The 13,731-nt window shown below is 46.1% G+C and overlaps 1 protein-coding gene across 1 annotated transcript; it reads left to right on the forward strand.

The window, feature by feature from the left end:
- Window positions 1-1,612: 1,612 nt before the first annotated feature.
- On the forward strand, window positions 1,613-13,188 carry M6PR (mannose-6-phosphate receptor, cation dependent). Its single transcript, XM_079959776.1, has 7 exons — window positions 1,613-1,789; window positions 3,397-3,569; window positions 6,650-6,810; window positions 6,903-7,012; window positions 7,862-7,992; window positions 10,136-10,262; window positions 11,607-13,188. Exons 2-7 carry the CDS (start codon window positions 3,412-3,414, stop codon window positions 11,727-11,729), a joined length of 810 nt encoding a protein of 269 aa, XP_079815902.1. The 5' UTR covers window positions 1,613-1,789; window positions 3,397-3,411; the 3' UTR covers window positions 11,730-13,188.
- The last annotated feature ends 543 nt before the right edge of the window (window positions 13,189-13,731 follow it).

The following is a 13,731-nucleotide window of genomic DNA, read 5'->3' on the forward strand; positions in this document are numbered from 1 at the left end:
GAGCCAGAACATTTGACTGACAGCTGAGGCTTTGGGGTCTGGCCTACCGTCTCTTCAGGCCATGCTCTCTGAGAGGCCATGGTGCCATCACCAGCCACACTAATGGAACACTCCTGCAGGACCCATGGCCTCCTCTGGCACTGGAACAGCTACACAACATTCCCAGGAAGGAGTCCTGGTGTTCTGGGACTCACAGCTGTTCTCTTGTAAGCACCCGGTAAAGCAGAGGAAAAGCAGTGCAGACAGAGTTGAGGAGGTATCTGGGTATACCTACTTTATTTCTACTAATTACAGAATAAAGAACATAACAAACACGTATGAGAGGAGCAGCCCTTGTACAGACATCCTGTCTCGTCGCAATAGTACCAGAGACAGAAGTCACACAGACTGGCTTCCTTTCTCATTGAACAGAAAGTAAGCACGAATCAGATGATCCTTGCAATGGGAGGAACGAAATGCCACAGCTGCCTTCGAAAAGCAGCATTTCCCCATTTGCTCTGATAATAGTTGACCTCCATAAAGAGGCAAGGGCAGCAACTGACTGAGGAAATGAGGAATTTCTGCTTTAGAAATAGAAACCTGACTTGTTGCTGACAGGATGAGTTGATGGAACCACTGAGCCACCGTAATAATATAAAGGACAGGGCATTTTGTGTTATGGCCTCCTGGAGCACCCATACTTCTTTTCTACTTGTTACAGCTTCTCTCCATTATAGTCTCACCTTGCCACCCTCACCAAGGCAGGTACAGATTTTGTCCTTCCTCTGCAGACCCCTCCAATCTCAGTTGCAGATCTCAGAGCATTTTTAATTTGCATCATTTCCTGGACTAGTATGCGCAAATAAGCAACAGCTGTGCTTCCTTTCATGAGAACGGCAACAACTTCATAAAACATAAGCTAACCATTGTGAGTTTCTAGTTAATGACCGTAATCTGTGCACGTTCTTTAGGGGAAATGCTGTTTTAAGGGAAAAAAGACGCTAGAATTATGTAGGAGAAAAGCAATTATTGAGAAGAGGAAGAGGAAGGAGAACCTCATGCTAAACTTTTGAGCTGCTTGGCGTGAGAAAAGTGCGATATAAAAACGCGAATACGTTATTCATTTAAATCTTATTTATTAAATTTGTATACACCGCCCTTCATCCAAGGGTCGCCGAGGCGGCTTGCAGCATTTAAACCCCAAAAGCGCGTAGCATAATAGCGAACATGACATTAACACACTGCGCAGCATTTTATTTTATTTATCCCATTCATTTAATAAACGGTCAGATATTCAAAGTCTGAAGGGGAGGGAGGGGGGCCTCGTGACAATCCCGTGACAGCCGCTGAAGAGCCAATGAGAGGCGCCCTCGCCTTCACCAGCCTCCTCCTTGTCGTCGTCGACTAGACCAAGAACTGGAACGGAGGCGGCTTGGGCCCTGAGTCGCCTGTCACGCCGAAGCCCCTCCCCGAACCCGCTCCTCCGCCTCTCATTGGTCAGGTTGCAAGCACGGGAAGGCGGGGCCGGAGGTAGGTGAAGGCGAAACGACTCGGCGAGCCGCTTCCACCCGATTGGACCAAAACCGCCCCTTACCCCGCTTCCTCCTTCCGGTCGACAAGAGGATGAGCCTTCGGCTGTACGGCACGGGCTGCTGCTTCCTCTTCCGCTTGTGTAGCATGACTGGTCACGAGCCGCCCTCCTCTTCCTCCTCCTCCGGGCTCCGGTAACGGCTTCGGGGGCCGGCGACAGGCGCGGGGAGGAAGGCCGAGACGCGACGTCGAGCGCCGCAGTGGGCCGGGGCAGCCCCAGGTGACGGCGCCGCTCCGCGACCCTGCTCCCCTTCTCCCCGTCCCCTTTCCCCTCAGCCGCACCTCGCTTGCTGCAGGCTCCGGGGGGCGAGAGAGGGGAGGGGGCGGGGGGCATGTGGGACCCCCCTCCTCCTCCGAAAGCTCCGGCCTCGTCCGTCCCCCCCCCCCCCCTTGAAGAAGCCTGGCGGCAGTCGAGTTGAGGAAATGGCGGGGCTTTTGAGGCACTTGGGGGGTGGGGTGGGGGTCAGGGAAGGGCTTTGCAGGGCTGAGGTAGAGTAGAGAGGGTGAGCAGCAGGCGGCCTCGACGCCTGCCGTGCCGAAGGGCGAACCCGTCGCAGGGACACGCGCGCTATTCGTTACGTCTGAACGCGAAGCGGGGCGGACACGTGAGCCGCAGGCAGGTGGGTGCCCGGTGCCGCGTTCCGCGGGGCGCTCTACCCCCGCAACTCGAGTGACGGGAACGAGGCCGCCTCAGGAGTTTCGTCCCACCGCCGCCACCACCTGTATGCGGCTCCTTCCAAAGCTCTCTCCGCCCATCTGTGGAACAGATTCTTTGCAATTCTGAGCGCAAAGGCTGCCTCCTCCCCGCCTAACCCCAAATCCTTAGGATTTAATGTTTCAAACGGTGCATCCCCGAAACATCCATTTCGGGCTATCAAGGGTGAGAGTGGGTTCTCAGTTACTGAGTGGATCTTGACTTTTCCTGGGCTAATCTTTCAGAGCCCACACCCAGAGTTAGAGCAGCGAGAGTCTTCCAAGGTGAACATTTCCAACATGATAGGCCACACTCAAGACCTGAGCAAGATGGTCCTGTCATATTCCTTTGCTGCAACTGGCAATTTCGCCAAAATGGCTCTTTCAAGTGTGCTAATAATTAAGTATTAAAATTTATCAACAAAGTCAATGGCACTTTATGAGTTGCTTAAATTTGTCCGTGCTGTACCCATAATTAAAAAGAAGGTGACTATTCATGCATCAAAGACATTAGGCCAGCTTTGGAAATACATTCGCAGAAATTATCATGCAGCCCATCTACATTTGGATGGCTTGAAATGCAAAACAAAAAAGCAAAATGCACCTACTGACTGATTTCTAAAAGCTTCCATGTGTGGTCTGAGTGAATCATCGTTTATGAGATGCTCACTTCTTGTTTTAATGATTAACAACATAAAAATAGCATATGACAATGCAGAATTAACAACAGTTTCTGAGAGTGGTTTGAGATGAGACATAACGATAGTAAGAAACACTGAACAGAAGATGTACTTCATACATTTCAAAGAGGATGTGAAACATATCTGTTGGGGGAAATGAGGGTTCAGCCTACTGAGTAGATCCAGTTGGCCACTCCTGCCTTAAGTAGTGAATTTCCTCTCTCTCAGTGCCAAATTATTGCAGGTTGTCATTTATGTGAGACTAATATCCCAGTTTTCTCTTAATTTAGGACTGTGAGATTGCTTATAGAATGTCCACTTTTCCATGTAAAAGTCATAATGAAAAAGTAGACATTGATTGTTCAGTTGATCTCTGCAACTCAGATTTCATATGTCATGCTGCCATATTAATGCATTGTCTACATCTGTTCTTCATCACCTGCCCTTACTCTAGACAACTGCTTGTAGAATGTTCCTGGCTCACTGTTGCTGCCATGCTGTGCTGCTAGCCCTCATAACCACTGTGATGGCAAAGGACAATGAATGTGATCTACTTGGGGAGGAAGGCAGTGAATCCACAAAAGAAAAGCTGCTGCTGGAGAGGTTGACGCCAATTTTCGGCAGAAGGTACAGTGCCTGTGGCTGATTGACTTATTGGGGTGGCTTCAGTGTGGCTGATGTCAGGAGCAATTGCTCAAGAGGGATTTTTGAGTCACTGCCCTTGGGGAATATCCAACCACCTTAGCTGCTTGTCAGGCCTGGCTAGTGTGAACAAGTGATTTTCATAAGAATTCTACTTGCTCATAGCGACTGCGTTCCTGTTGTGAAAAGATGGCTGCTGAAGGAGTTTATTCTGTCCCCAATAAAATTAACAGCTCATTGGCAATATTCTGCTGTTCACGAGGCCTTGTGGACATCTGGTATAGATACTTAATGCCCTTACTGGGTAAGTCTCAGATATAATTTCCAGATGTTTTGGGACTACAACTCCCATCATCCCTGACCACTGGTCCTGTTAGCTAGGGATGATGGGAGTTGTAGTCCCAAAACATCTGGAGGGCCAAGTTTGGCCATGCCTGAAACAGCACCTCTGTTCTTGCACTACTTGAATACTTACCCCACCAATCCGCAATCCAAAATCTGCAAAAGGAAATACGCAGATATTCATTATTGACACCTGGGTGAGCAGGCTGGGAAGATTAGGCGTTAACTGAGCTTTTGGTCTCCAGCTATTTGGCGTGGCACCAATCCCAACTGGGTTGGGGAGAGTCACAGCTGTAATCCCTAAGGAGGCCAAACCCTACTGACTAGATTTGAGGGGTTTCATGGTGTTGAGTCATTGGAACAGACTGGGGATGCTGGTCTCTTGTCCACCCCATTGCATGGCACTTCCTTTGCTAACCAGAAGGTTATCTTGAGCATGGTGTTGGAGAATCCTTCCAGAGTGGTGTCACGTACCTTCAACACCCACTCCAATTCAGCCTCCAGTGAACTAGTTTGGGACCTCATGGCCACCTGGAGAACCATAGATTTGTCCTGATCAATCAGTGGTGCAACCCATGTGTCCAAACAAACATACTCTGGACCTGGTCTTTGCAACAGAGTGGGATAGCTTGGTTCAGTTGATTGTGGGGTTTGTAATGAGGCTGTTGTCCTGGATGGACCATTTCCTGATATGGTTTGGATTCCCTCTGATGGTATCACCCATAGGGATGGAGGGCCTATTGAGATGGTCCACCCTGTAGACTAATAGACTCATAAAGGTTCCTGAATACTTTGGGGGGATTTTCCAGCTGAGATGACTAGCACTCCTGTTGAGGCTCTACTCTTGCTGTAGAACAGCAAGATGCACTGGGCCATAAACACAGTTGCCCTCACGGGTCATCATTGCAACTGGTGAGCATGCCAGGGTTCCCTGGTATACCAGGGAACTGCATGATTAAACAGGAGCGGCAATGGCTAGATTGTAAATAGTGCAAAGCCCAATGCAACACTGACCAGATACAGGCAAGAATACTTGGTCATGTATACCACATGGCAGCGGTGACAGCAAATAAAGTGTGCCTCTCTGCCACCAGTGCCTCTTCAGTCCAGCAGGGCTGTTTCAAGTGGTGAATAAGCTGATTACATCTGCCCTACATAGGGTATCTTTGAAGTTCTGGGCACCAGTTACTATAGCAATACCAGATAACCATCTAACTCAAGATTTGTTGGCTCAATACAGAAGCTGGTTATAGGAGTTTGGCTGACTGACCCTTGCCCATCATGTCTTACACAGCTATCCAGAGGGGATTGGTGGAGTGGGCTCAAGGATTGATCAGTGCCATACTGCAGAAGGGGGATGTGCTGCCTGCCTTGAAGGACCAGAAGGATCCTTCAGAGGACCAGAAGTGTTACATTACAATTGCCTGTTCACAATCTTGGGCAAGATTCTTGAGAGGCTGGCGGCAAGCCACCTGCAGGCATTATTGGAGGAAGTAGATTAATCCGAACGGATTTCAAACTGGCTTCAGTCCCAGAGACGGAGCCTAAACTTCCTTGGCTGCCCTGCTAGATAATGTTTGTTGGGAGAGAGGCAGTTGAGTTGATTCCTCTCAAACTTTCCACACCTCTTGATTCCTTTCACCACGGTATCTTTCTGGCCTGGCTCTGAGTATGGAAGGCTCTGTGTTGCAGTGGTTCAGTTCCTGCCAGCAAGACAGGATCCTGGAGGTGATTGGAAGTGGAAGGACTTTGTTCCATCCAGGGGAATTGACTTGTGTTGTCCCACAGAGCTTCATCTTAACACCCTTGTTGTTCAACATTTATATGAAGTTGCCAGGGACACATAATGAGGTGTCATCAGTATGCCAATGATGCTCAGCTCTATCTCTTGTTATGTCAGAATTGGAAGAGGCCGTTCAGGTTCCTGACCAGTGCTTGCAAGTGGTAATAGGCTGAATGAAGACTCTTGAATTGAAACTGAATCAAGACAAGACAGTTTCTTGGAATGGGGGTGGGATGTCACACTGCCATGGAAAGGGGTTGCTCTTTGATCCAGCTCCGTCACTTGAGTCCCTGGTGACTTCAGAGCAAGGAGTGCTTATTTCTAGCTCTGGCTGATTTGCAGAGAAGGCTTAGCACCTGTGATCCATGCTCTGGATCAACCGTATTGGGGAAAGCCTTCTTTGTGATGGCTACTAAACCCTGGAACTTGCTGCCCCCAGATGTGTATGCTTTGTGTCTACGTCATTTACATTTTGGTGACATGCACACATTTTCACTCAGGTATTTGGGGGATGGTTGGATGTGAGTTTTCTGTATCCGAAGCTGTATTGTTTTACTTAGATCAGTGTTTTCAGCTTTTGGATTTTAAATACAGTTGTATTTTAATTTGTATTCCCCATCCTGGGACTTCTTGTAAAGAGCAGGTAACAAATATTGTTTTTTAAAAAATGAAGGAGATACATGCTGATCTCCCTTTTTTTCATGCCTCAGGATTTGGGGTGTTTCTCATTCACTTTAGAGCAGAATTTGTAGAATGTTATTTATTTATTTTTAAGTTTGTGAAAACCTCTCCTAATGGAATTTGGAATGAAAGAGGGTTGGCTGGTATAGATGCTCCTTAATTTGAGTGGGAAGGACTATTGTTAGGATCCCTCCCACCCCCGCAAATGTGTGAGCAGCAGTGTTTGTAAGGCTTCTCTTTGTGGCATCTCTCTCTGCAGTTTTGAAATTGAAGGTGAGAGTGAAGGTGAGAAATACACCTACAAGTTCCGGGTGTGTCGAAATGCTAGCAATAAGACCAATTCTGGCTTGGTGCAGATCAACAATAAGCAACAGACAAAGGTGTTGGGACGAATCAACGAGACCCATCTTGCCAGTGGAAGTAAGATACATTTATCCTTCAACAACTCTTCTCCATTGCTCTTCCAATACCACATATGCCTCACAGGGTGTCTTGGTTTTCTGTCTTGGCAGGTACATGGATTTTACTGACCTATAAGGGGGGAGACCCCTATAGTAGCCACTGTGGGAAGGAGCCGAGAAAAGCCATAGTAATGATCACCTGCAACAAGAAGACACTAGCAGTGAGTAGCTACTGGAAAGGGTTATTAAAAAATAATAATTCCAGGGTATATTGGCCAATGGTTAGGAGTCACCCCTCATTACACTACCTCCAGTATTAATCACGCTTAATAATTTAAGAGCTGAATTACATGCTTGGAAAATGAGATTTTTCAGCTTGGCAGGAATACCACGATGCTTGAACTTATATGTTGGTTGGAGGGGAAAGGCTGCTCACTTAGAAAATGAACACATTTTGAAGAAGGGTAAAAGGTAAAAGTAAAGGGACCCCTGACCATTAGGTCCAGTCGTGCCCGACTCTGGGGAGCCAGCGTACAGCTTCCAGGTCATGTGGCCAGCATGACTAAGCCACTTCTGGTGAACCAGAGCAGCGCACGAAAACACCGTTTACCTTCCCGCTGGAGAGGTACCTATTTATCTACTTGCACTTTAACGTGCTTTTGAACTGCTAGGTGGGCAGGAGCAGGGACCGAGCAACAGGAGCTCACCCCATCACGGGGATTCGAACCGCCAACCTTCTGATCAGCAAGTCCTAGGCTCTGTGGTTTAACCCACAGCGCCACCCGAAGAAGGGTAGTCCAGGCTATTGGGAGGGCTGGGAAGTTCCTGTTGTAAAGAAAAAGTCAAACACAGAGTCTCCTACTAGCATTTTAAAGTACAGCCCAGGAGGCCTACAGCATATATTTATCTGAACTTGTATCTCGCTCAGAAGTGGGAAGTGGCACTGTTAGATGGTTCTTGAAGAAGATGAAGGACACTGGCGAGCATAATTCTCTGGGGAAGGATGGAACTTTGTCCCTGTATATATTTAAGGTGATAGATGTCTTTTATTGCTATCTTCCCATAAACAGAGTGGTTTCACCATGGTGTCAGAAGAACGAGAAAAGATGGAGGAATGCTTCTACCTCTTTGAATTAGAGAGCAGCTTGGCCTGCCCTCCAGAAGACTCTCACTTAAGTATTGGCTCTATATTGCTCATTACGTAAGTTTGTCTAAAAGTTTTAATACTCCATCTTCGGTTTAGCGATTTCCAGGGTAGCTTACATGCATATTCTTTTTAAACATATAAAACGGGATTAAAAGATGAAAATAACAGTTAAAACTGAGCAGCATCAGAGCAACTTGAGAGATAAAAGCCATTCTGATAATACAGTTTAATAGTGCCTGGTTTCAACAATAAGTTCTTTACTTGGTGCCAGAAAGACATGAGATTTGGTACCAACAGCCTGGTGTATATGTGTACAATCTTAAGGCCTGTACTTTGGACTAGTTGAAATTTCAAATGTGCATTCAGTGCATCACGGCAGTGTAAGTTGTATGCCACCAGTTCATGAATAGTGGCTGTTTCTTTTCGGGTGGGAAGGTGGGCACCAGACTTGGAACGTAGACGGCACTTCATGCCATAAAAAGGTACAGTTTCCGGGTCATGTGGCCAGCATGACTAAGCCGCTTCTGGCGAACCAGAGCAGCGCACGGAAACGCCGTTTACCTTCCTGCCGGAGCAGTACCTATTTATCTATTTGCACTTTGACGCCATAGATGCCACTTAAAGGCTAGATCTTAAAAGCATTCAAAGCTGCAAAGTGCAACCCCATCTAAAATAGGCTGGGAACTACCTCTCAAAACAGGCACACGCCCTACCAACAAGTAGCTTCAATTTCTCAGGACTTGGCGAGAAAGTATTCCAGATTTTCAGAGTATCTCACCTGGCAGTTCAGTACAGATTTTAAACAGAATTGGGGACAAAGCTTTGAAGAGTACAAGTGGTAACGGACATTAGTATTCCCAGTGTCGCCCTTGTCAACTGAGCATACAGGGTAGAAATGAAACAGTGGAACACATTGTCCTCCATTACAGAAGGGTACCATGGTGCTGTTCCCTACTTTCAGTGCCTTATTAGAAAGGGTCTAGAAAAGTAATCTGCTGAAAGTTTATCCACGAGACACTTTTCTGTAAATGCGATTCCACAGAATCCGGTTTTGTATTGAGCATAGGGTGAATGAAGTAAAGGTCTTTGGCCATGGGGAATGGAAGGTTTATCCCAAGGCAGTTGCTTTAAGACAAAAGAATACATATGTAGTTAGGGGCACTGGCTTCCTGGTAAATATTTAGTCAGGCATGACAGTATGGCATGTGTTTATATCAGAGCTTTCCAAACTTTTCACGTTGGTGACACACTTTTTAGACATGCATCATTTCACGACACAGTAATTCAGTTTTACTAGCAAACTAGAGGTTAAACTAACCCCTTTCCAGCCCCGGGAGGAGTGCGGGGAGCATTTGTGGGACACACCTACACACTGCAACCGACACACTAACTTGTCATGACGCACAGTCTAGAAAGCTCTGGTTTATATTATACATGTGACAAATGCCCTAGGCCTTGCAATTTCATAGATGCACAGGAGAGCCTAAATTACTGCTCACTGTTTAGACACGAATTATAAGCACAACTTCAGATTGGGCTTCAGCAAATCTCACAAGATGTTGGAAGATTTGGATGCTACAAACGGATACAGTGGTACCTCGGGTTGCGAACTTAATTCATTCCGGGGGTCCGTTCTTAACATGAGGCGCGCTTTCGCTAATGGGGCCTTCTGCTGCCGCCGCGCTGCCAGCGCACAATTTCCATTCCCATCCTGGGGCAAAGTTCGCAGTCCGGAGCAACTACTTCCAGGTTAGCCGAGTTTGTAACCCGAGGTACCACTGCACAGGGAAATAAACTTGCACAAATGTCCTCAAGTGTAGCCTGCAATTTAGCTTCCCTAAAGTATACCCATTTTCCTCCCCATTTCTGGGCAAATAATTTGCCTGTCATATTGATCCCTATTCCCCATTCCCTTCCCATATTTTATGCTGCTGTGTATACTCCGTGTGATACCTAACAACCATTAAGCCTAAAGTTGTGCACATTGGGCTCTCCTCTGGTTGCTCAAAATTAGAATTTGACTAGCTGCTTTAGGAGTAACACATATCACGCCATAAAGGTTGGAATCTCCTATGCCAGTCAGCCTCATTATAAGTTCTTAAGCGGTTTGTAAGAGAACATCAACATGTTCTGAGTTTTATTAGAAATCATAGCTTTTGCCTTCCTGGTTTGTTTGTATTTTGACATTCTCTTTCAGGCTTGCTCCATTGGTTGCAGTGTACCTCATTGGGGGATTTCTTTACCAGCGTCTGTTGGTGGGAGCAAAAGGCATGGAGCAGTTCCCCCACTTGGCCTTCTGGCAAGATCTGGGCAACCTAGTGGCAGTAAGTAGCAAAACAGACAAATCCGTACAGCAGCAAGGGGCAACCTGTGATTCTTCCAGAGTTTGCATCTGATATCATGCACACAAGCTGCGTCTACCTGTGCCACAGGAAAGGTATACAGTGGTACCTCGGATTAAGTACTTAATTTGTTCTGGAGGTCCGTACTTAACCTGAAACTGTTCTTAACCTGAAGCACCACTTTAGCTAATGGGGCCTCCCGCTGCCGCCGGAGCACGATTTCTGTTCTCATCCTGAAGCAAAGTTCTTAACCCGAGGTACTATTTCTGGGGTAGCTGCGTCTGTAACCTGAAGTGTATGTAACCCGAGGTACCACTGTATGTGCATTCAGGCATTTTGATGAATCTTGTTTTAACATCTTGTTTTAAGCAGGCCTGGGTAACCTCCAACCTGTGGACCAATCATAGCCCGCAAAGCCATTTTCCTCATGACATCAGCTGATATGTGGGAGGATGGGATTGAATCCTGACAAACCCCATCCTGATTCAGGAGCTGGTTTGCATCAGAATCTTGCTAAAACGAAGGACTTTCAAACAGCCCTGTGCTGTTCTTTGAAGTCCTGACAATTTGGGCTTCAAAGCACAGCATCACCTGACACCATAGTGATGCCCACCTGTCGTATTCAGCCCTCCAAGGGAGGGAGATAAAAATGGCCCCTAGATAGAAAAGGTGCCTCCACCCCCATGTAAAGAAGCTGCAGTGAAGCTTGGGGACCCAGCTTGTTACAATTTTTTAAGTGCCATTTAGTATGATGTCTAATGCCAGACTGTGATTAATCTCTACTAATATTTGTTGATAAAAGCCACTCTCAGAGCAATGGTTTGAAATTGCATTGTGTCAACTAATAATTTGAGATTACCCAGTTTGCATTCGGACAAAATGATACACTGTTTAATCAGATGGAAGCAGAGCCTTTCAATTCCTTGCAGCTGCACTGAACGAGAGGGAGTGCATGAATTGAAAGTTTGTTCTGGCTAAATAAACAGATTTATTGCGTTGTCCAAATATAGCTATTGTTTTTGTTGGAGATTGCAGCTAATAAATTCCTGTCAACGGGCTTCTCTTTAGAGCTGGCTTGTTTCCTTGTGGGAACTTCTGAGCTGACACTCTCGTGCTAAGCTTTTACTTACTAGTTGCCTATGCAAAACCTTTGATGTGCTTTAGGTATGGCAGTTGTGCTTATTTGGCTGCCACGTCTTTCTGTAGTCCCTTTAGCATTGAAGTCCTCAAATCATGCTAAGAGGTGGAATCTGGATGGAGACAGGTTAATACTGCAATCACTATTTGTGGTCTGGCATTTGTACATTAACCTGTGTGTGCTTACAGGATGGCTGTGATTTTGTGTGCCGGTCGAAACCAAGGAATGTACCAGCTGCGTATCGTGGTGTTGGTGATGACCAACTAGGGGAAGAGTCTGAAGAGCGAGATGACCATTTGCTACCAATGTGATCTTTTCTTTCTTTTCCTTCCCTGTTTGTTCACATAAGCGGGTGTCACCTGGTCGCTTCCCCCTCATCTTTCTTGTGATCACCCCTTAAGCTGCTTGCTTTTTACCATGGCTGCCCCATTTTTCCTCTCCTGCTATGAATGAGTACTGGGACTGGGGCTTTTCTGAATGTAAATCTGTGGTAACAAAACTTTGAAATAGGGGGACTGGACAGAGCCCTGAAGGGCAAATGCTTCTCTAGATTGCCTGCTGAGGCTGATTTTCCTCAGCTTATGAAGAAGTGTTTGTAGGTTTAGAGTGGAGCAGCAAGGGGAACTTCAGTATGTGAAGTTAAAGGGAAGAACCTGAAGGTGCAGGGAAATACTAGTAGCCTTGGGTATGGGGGGTGGGTAGAGTGGCTGGGATTGAGTGCTTTTACATATTTTGTATGGGCTTTATTCTACAAAACACTGGATTTCTATTTTCAATTATTCATTTGTATATTTTTCTTGAAAGGTGAGGGAGCTTTCCTTGCATTTTCAGATTCACCCTTTTAAGATGCAGTAGACAGACAGTCTGGAGACTCTTCCATCTTAAAGTATGAATTAAAAGTAGATTTGAGGTCTTTTTTCCAGTTGCTGGTACATGATGATGGCAATAATATGTATATTTTGCTATATGGCCTGAATTGAAATAGAGGCAAAGAGGAAATAAAGTTTCTCAAAACAGCAGGTGCACCTGAGTGCACTCCCTGCATTATCACCCCTTTAACTGCTTTACGAGAAAGAGGAATTATCTAGCTTTAGTTGTTTATGTGCTTATGGCGGAGGTTGAAAAATATAAGACTAGTCCTCTTAGTAGTTCAACAGGGGAATAAGGGATGAAAGTCTGTCTGGGTGGTTCAAAATCTTAGCCACAAAAACCTATGGAATAAACTTATATCCTTCCAGACTAGTGCAAACATCACTGCTGGTCTGTTCTCAGTCGGGATGTTAATCTAAGTTGCACCTTCATCTGCTTCTTGGAAGGATTGGGACATGATAGGTCTGTTGCTTTAAGAGATTGCTTTCTCAACTTGGTGCATGCTATGCTATCACCTACTGAAGAGATCAGAGCTGCAGCTCAAAAATATTCCTTACTTTTGAAGATAAGCCATTAACAGTTCAAAGTCTCCTGAATTCACTAGTAACACCAGCTATCTCTTGTGAGGAATAATATATTTACTTTTAGGGAGAGCTGGTGGTTCAAACTGGGCAGCGGTCTGTGGGGTACACAGCAGGGCAGAATCTCTCCTTTTCTGACTCAAGAGCAATGATCAGCTCTCCTGGTGGAATGAAATTAGATAAACAAAGCTGCATCAAGTGTCTCAAGTTCCCTCCAACAGGGATAAGGTCACTGCAATGGTCACTTTTTCATGGTGGTGTTTAAAATAACTTTGTACAAAGACACAACTTTAAAATTAAAATGGCTTGAAGCCCTGAACTGTGTGTTTGTGAGTTAATCATAGACTGCAGCTAGGATCATGCTGATGGGAGTTGGAATTTAACAACATGGAAGGGCTGGAGGTTCCCCTCTCTTAAGTCAAAGAAAGCTGCAGCAAATTAACCTCGTTAAATACTACTTTCCTGTTCTTCCTGCTCTCCCAGCCACACAAGGAGAGGGAACATAGCTCAGTAATCAAACACAGAACTTGGCTGGAGGGTGCTTAAATTTCAGTTACCTGTACCTGTTTAGATTAAAGGACTGGGAATATCAACTACTGTATTGGCCTGAATATAAGCCGCACCCGCAAATAAGCTGCACCTTTAAAATTGATGGGGGGAGGAGGAAAAATGACAATACCCAGGCTGCTTCCTTGGTTGGGGAGGGCACCACTTTGCTGACAGCGTACGGTCGTGAATAAAAGCCGCACTTTTAGCTTTTCACTGTCTGATTTTTTTGGGGGGGGGGAGGGGAGTGCGGCTTATATGCAGGCCAGTGCTGTGCTTCACATAAACATGCTGTCAAAGGCCGCCTCAGCCACAT

Source organism: Podarcis cretensis (genome assembly GCF_951804945.1).
Source record: "Podarcis cretensis genome assembly, chromosome: 17".
NCBI classification, from domain to species: domain Eukaryota; kingdom Metazoa; phylum Chordata; class Lepidosauria; order Squamata; family Lacertidae; genus Podarcis; species Podarcis cretensis.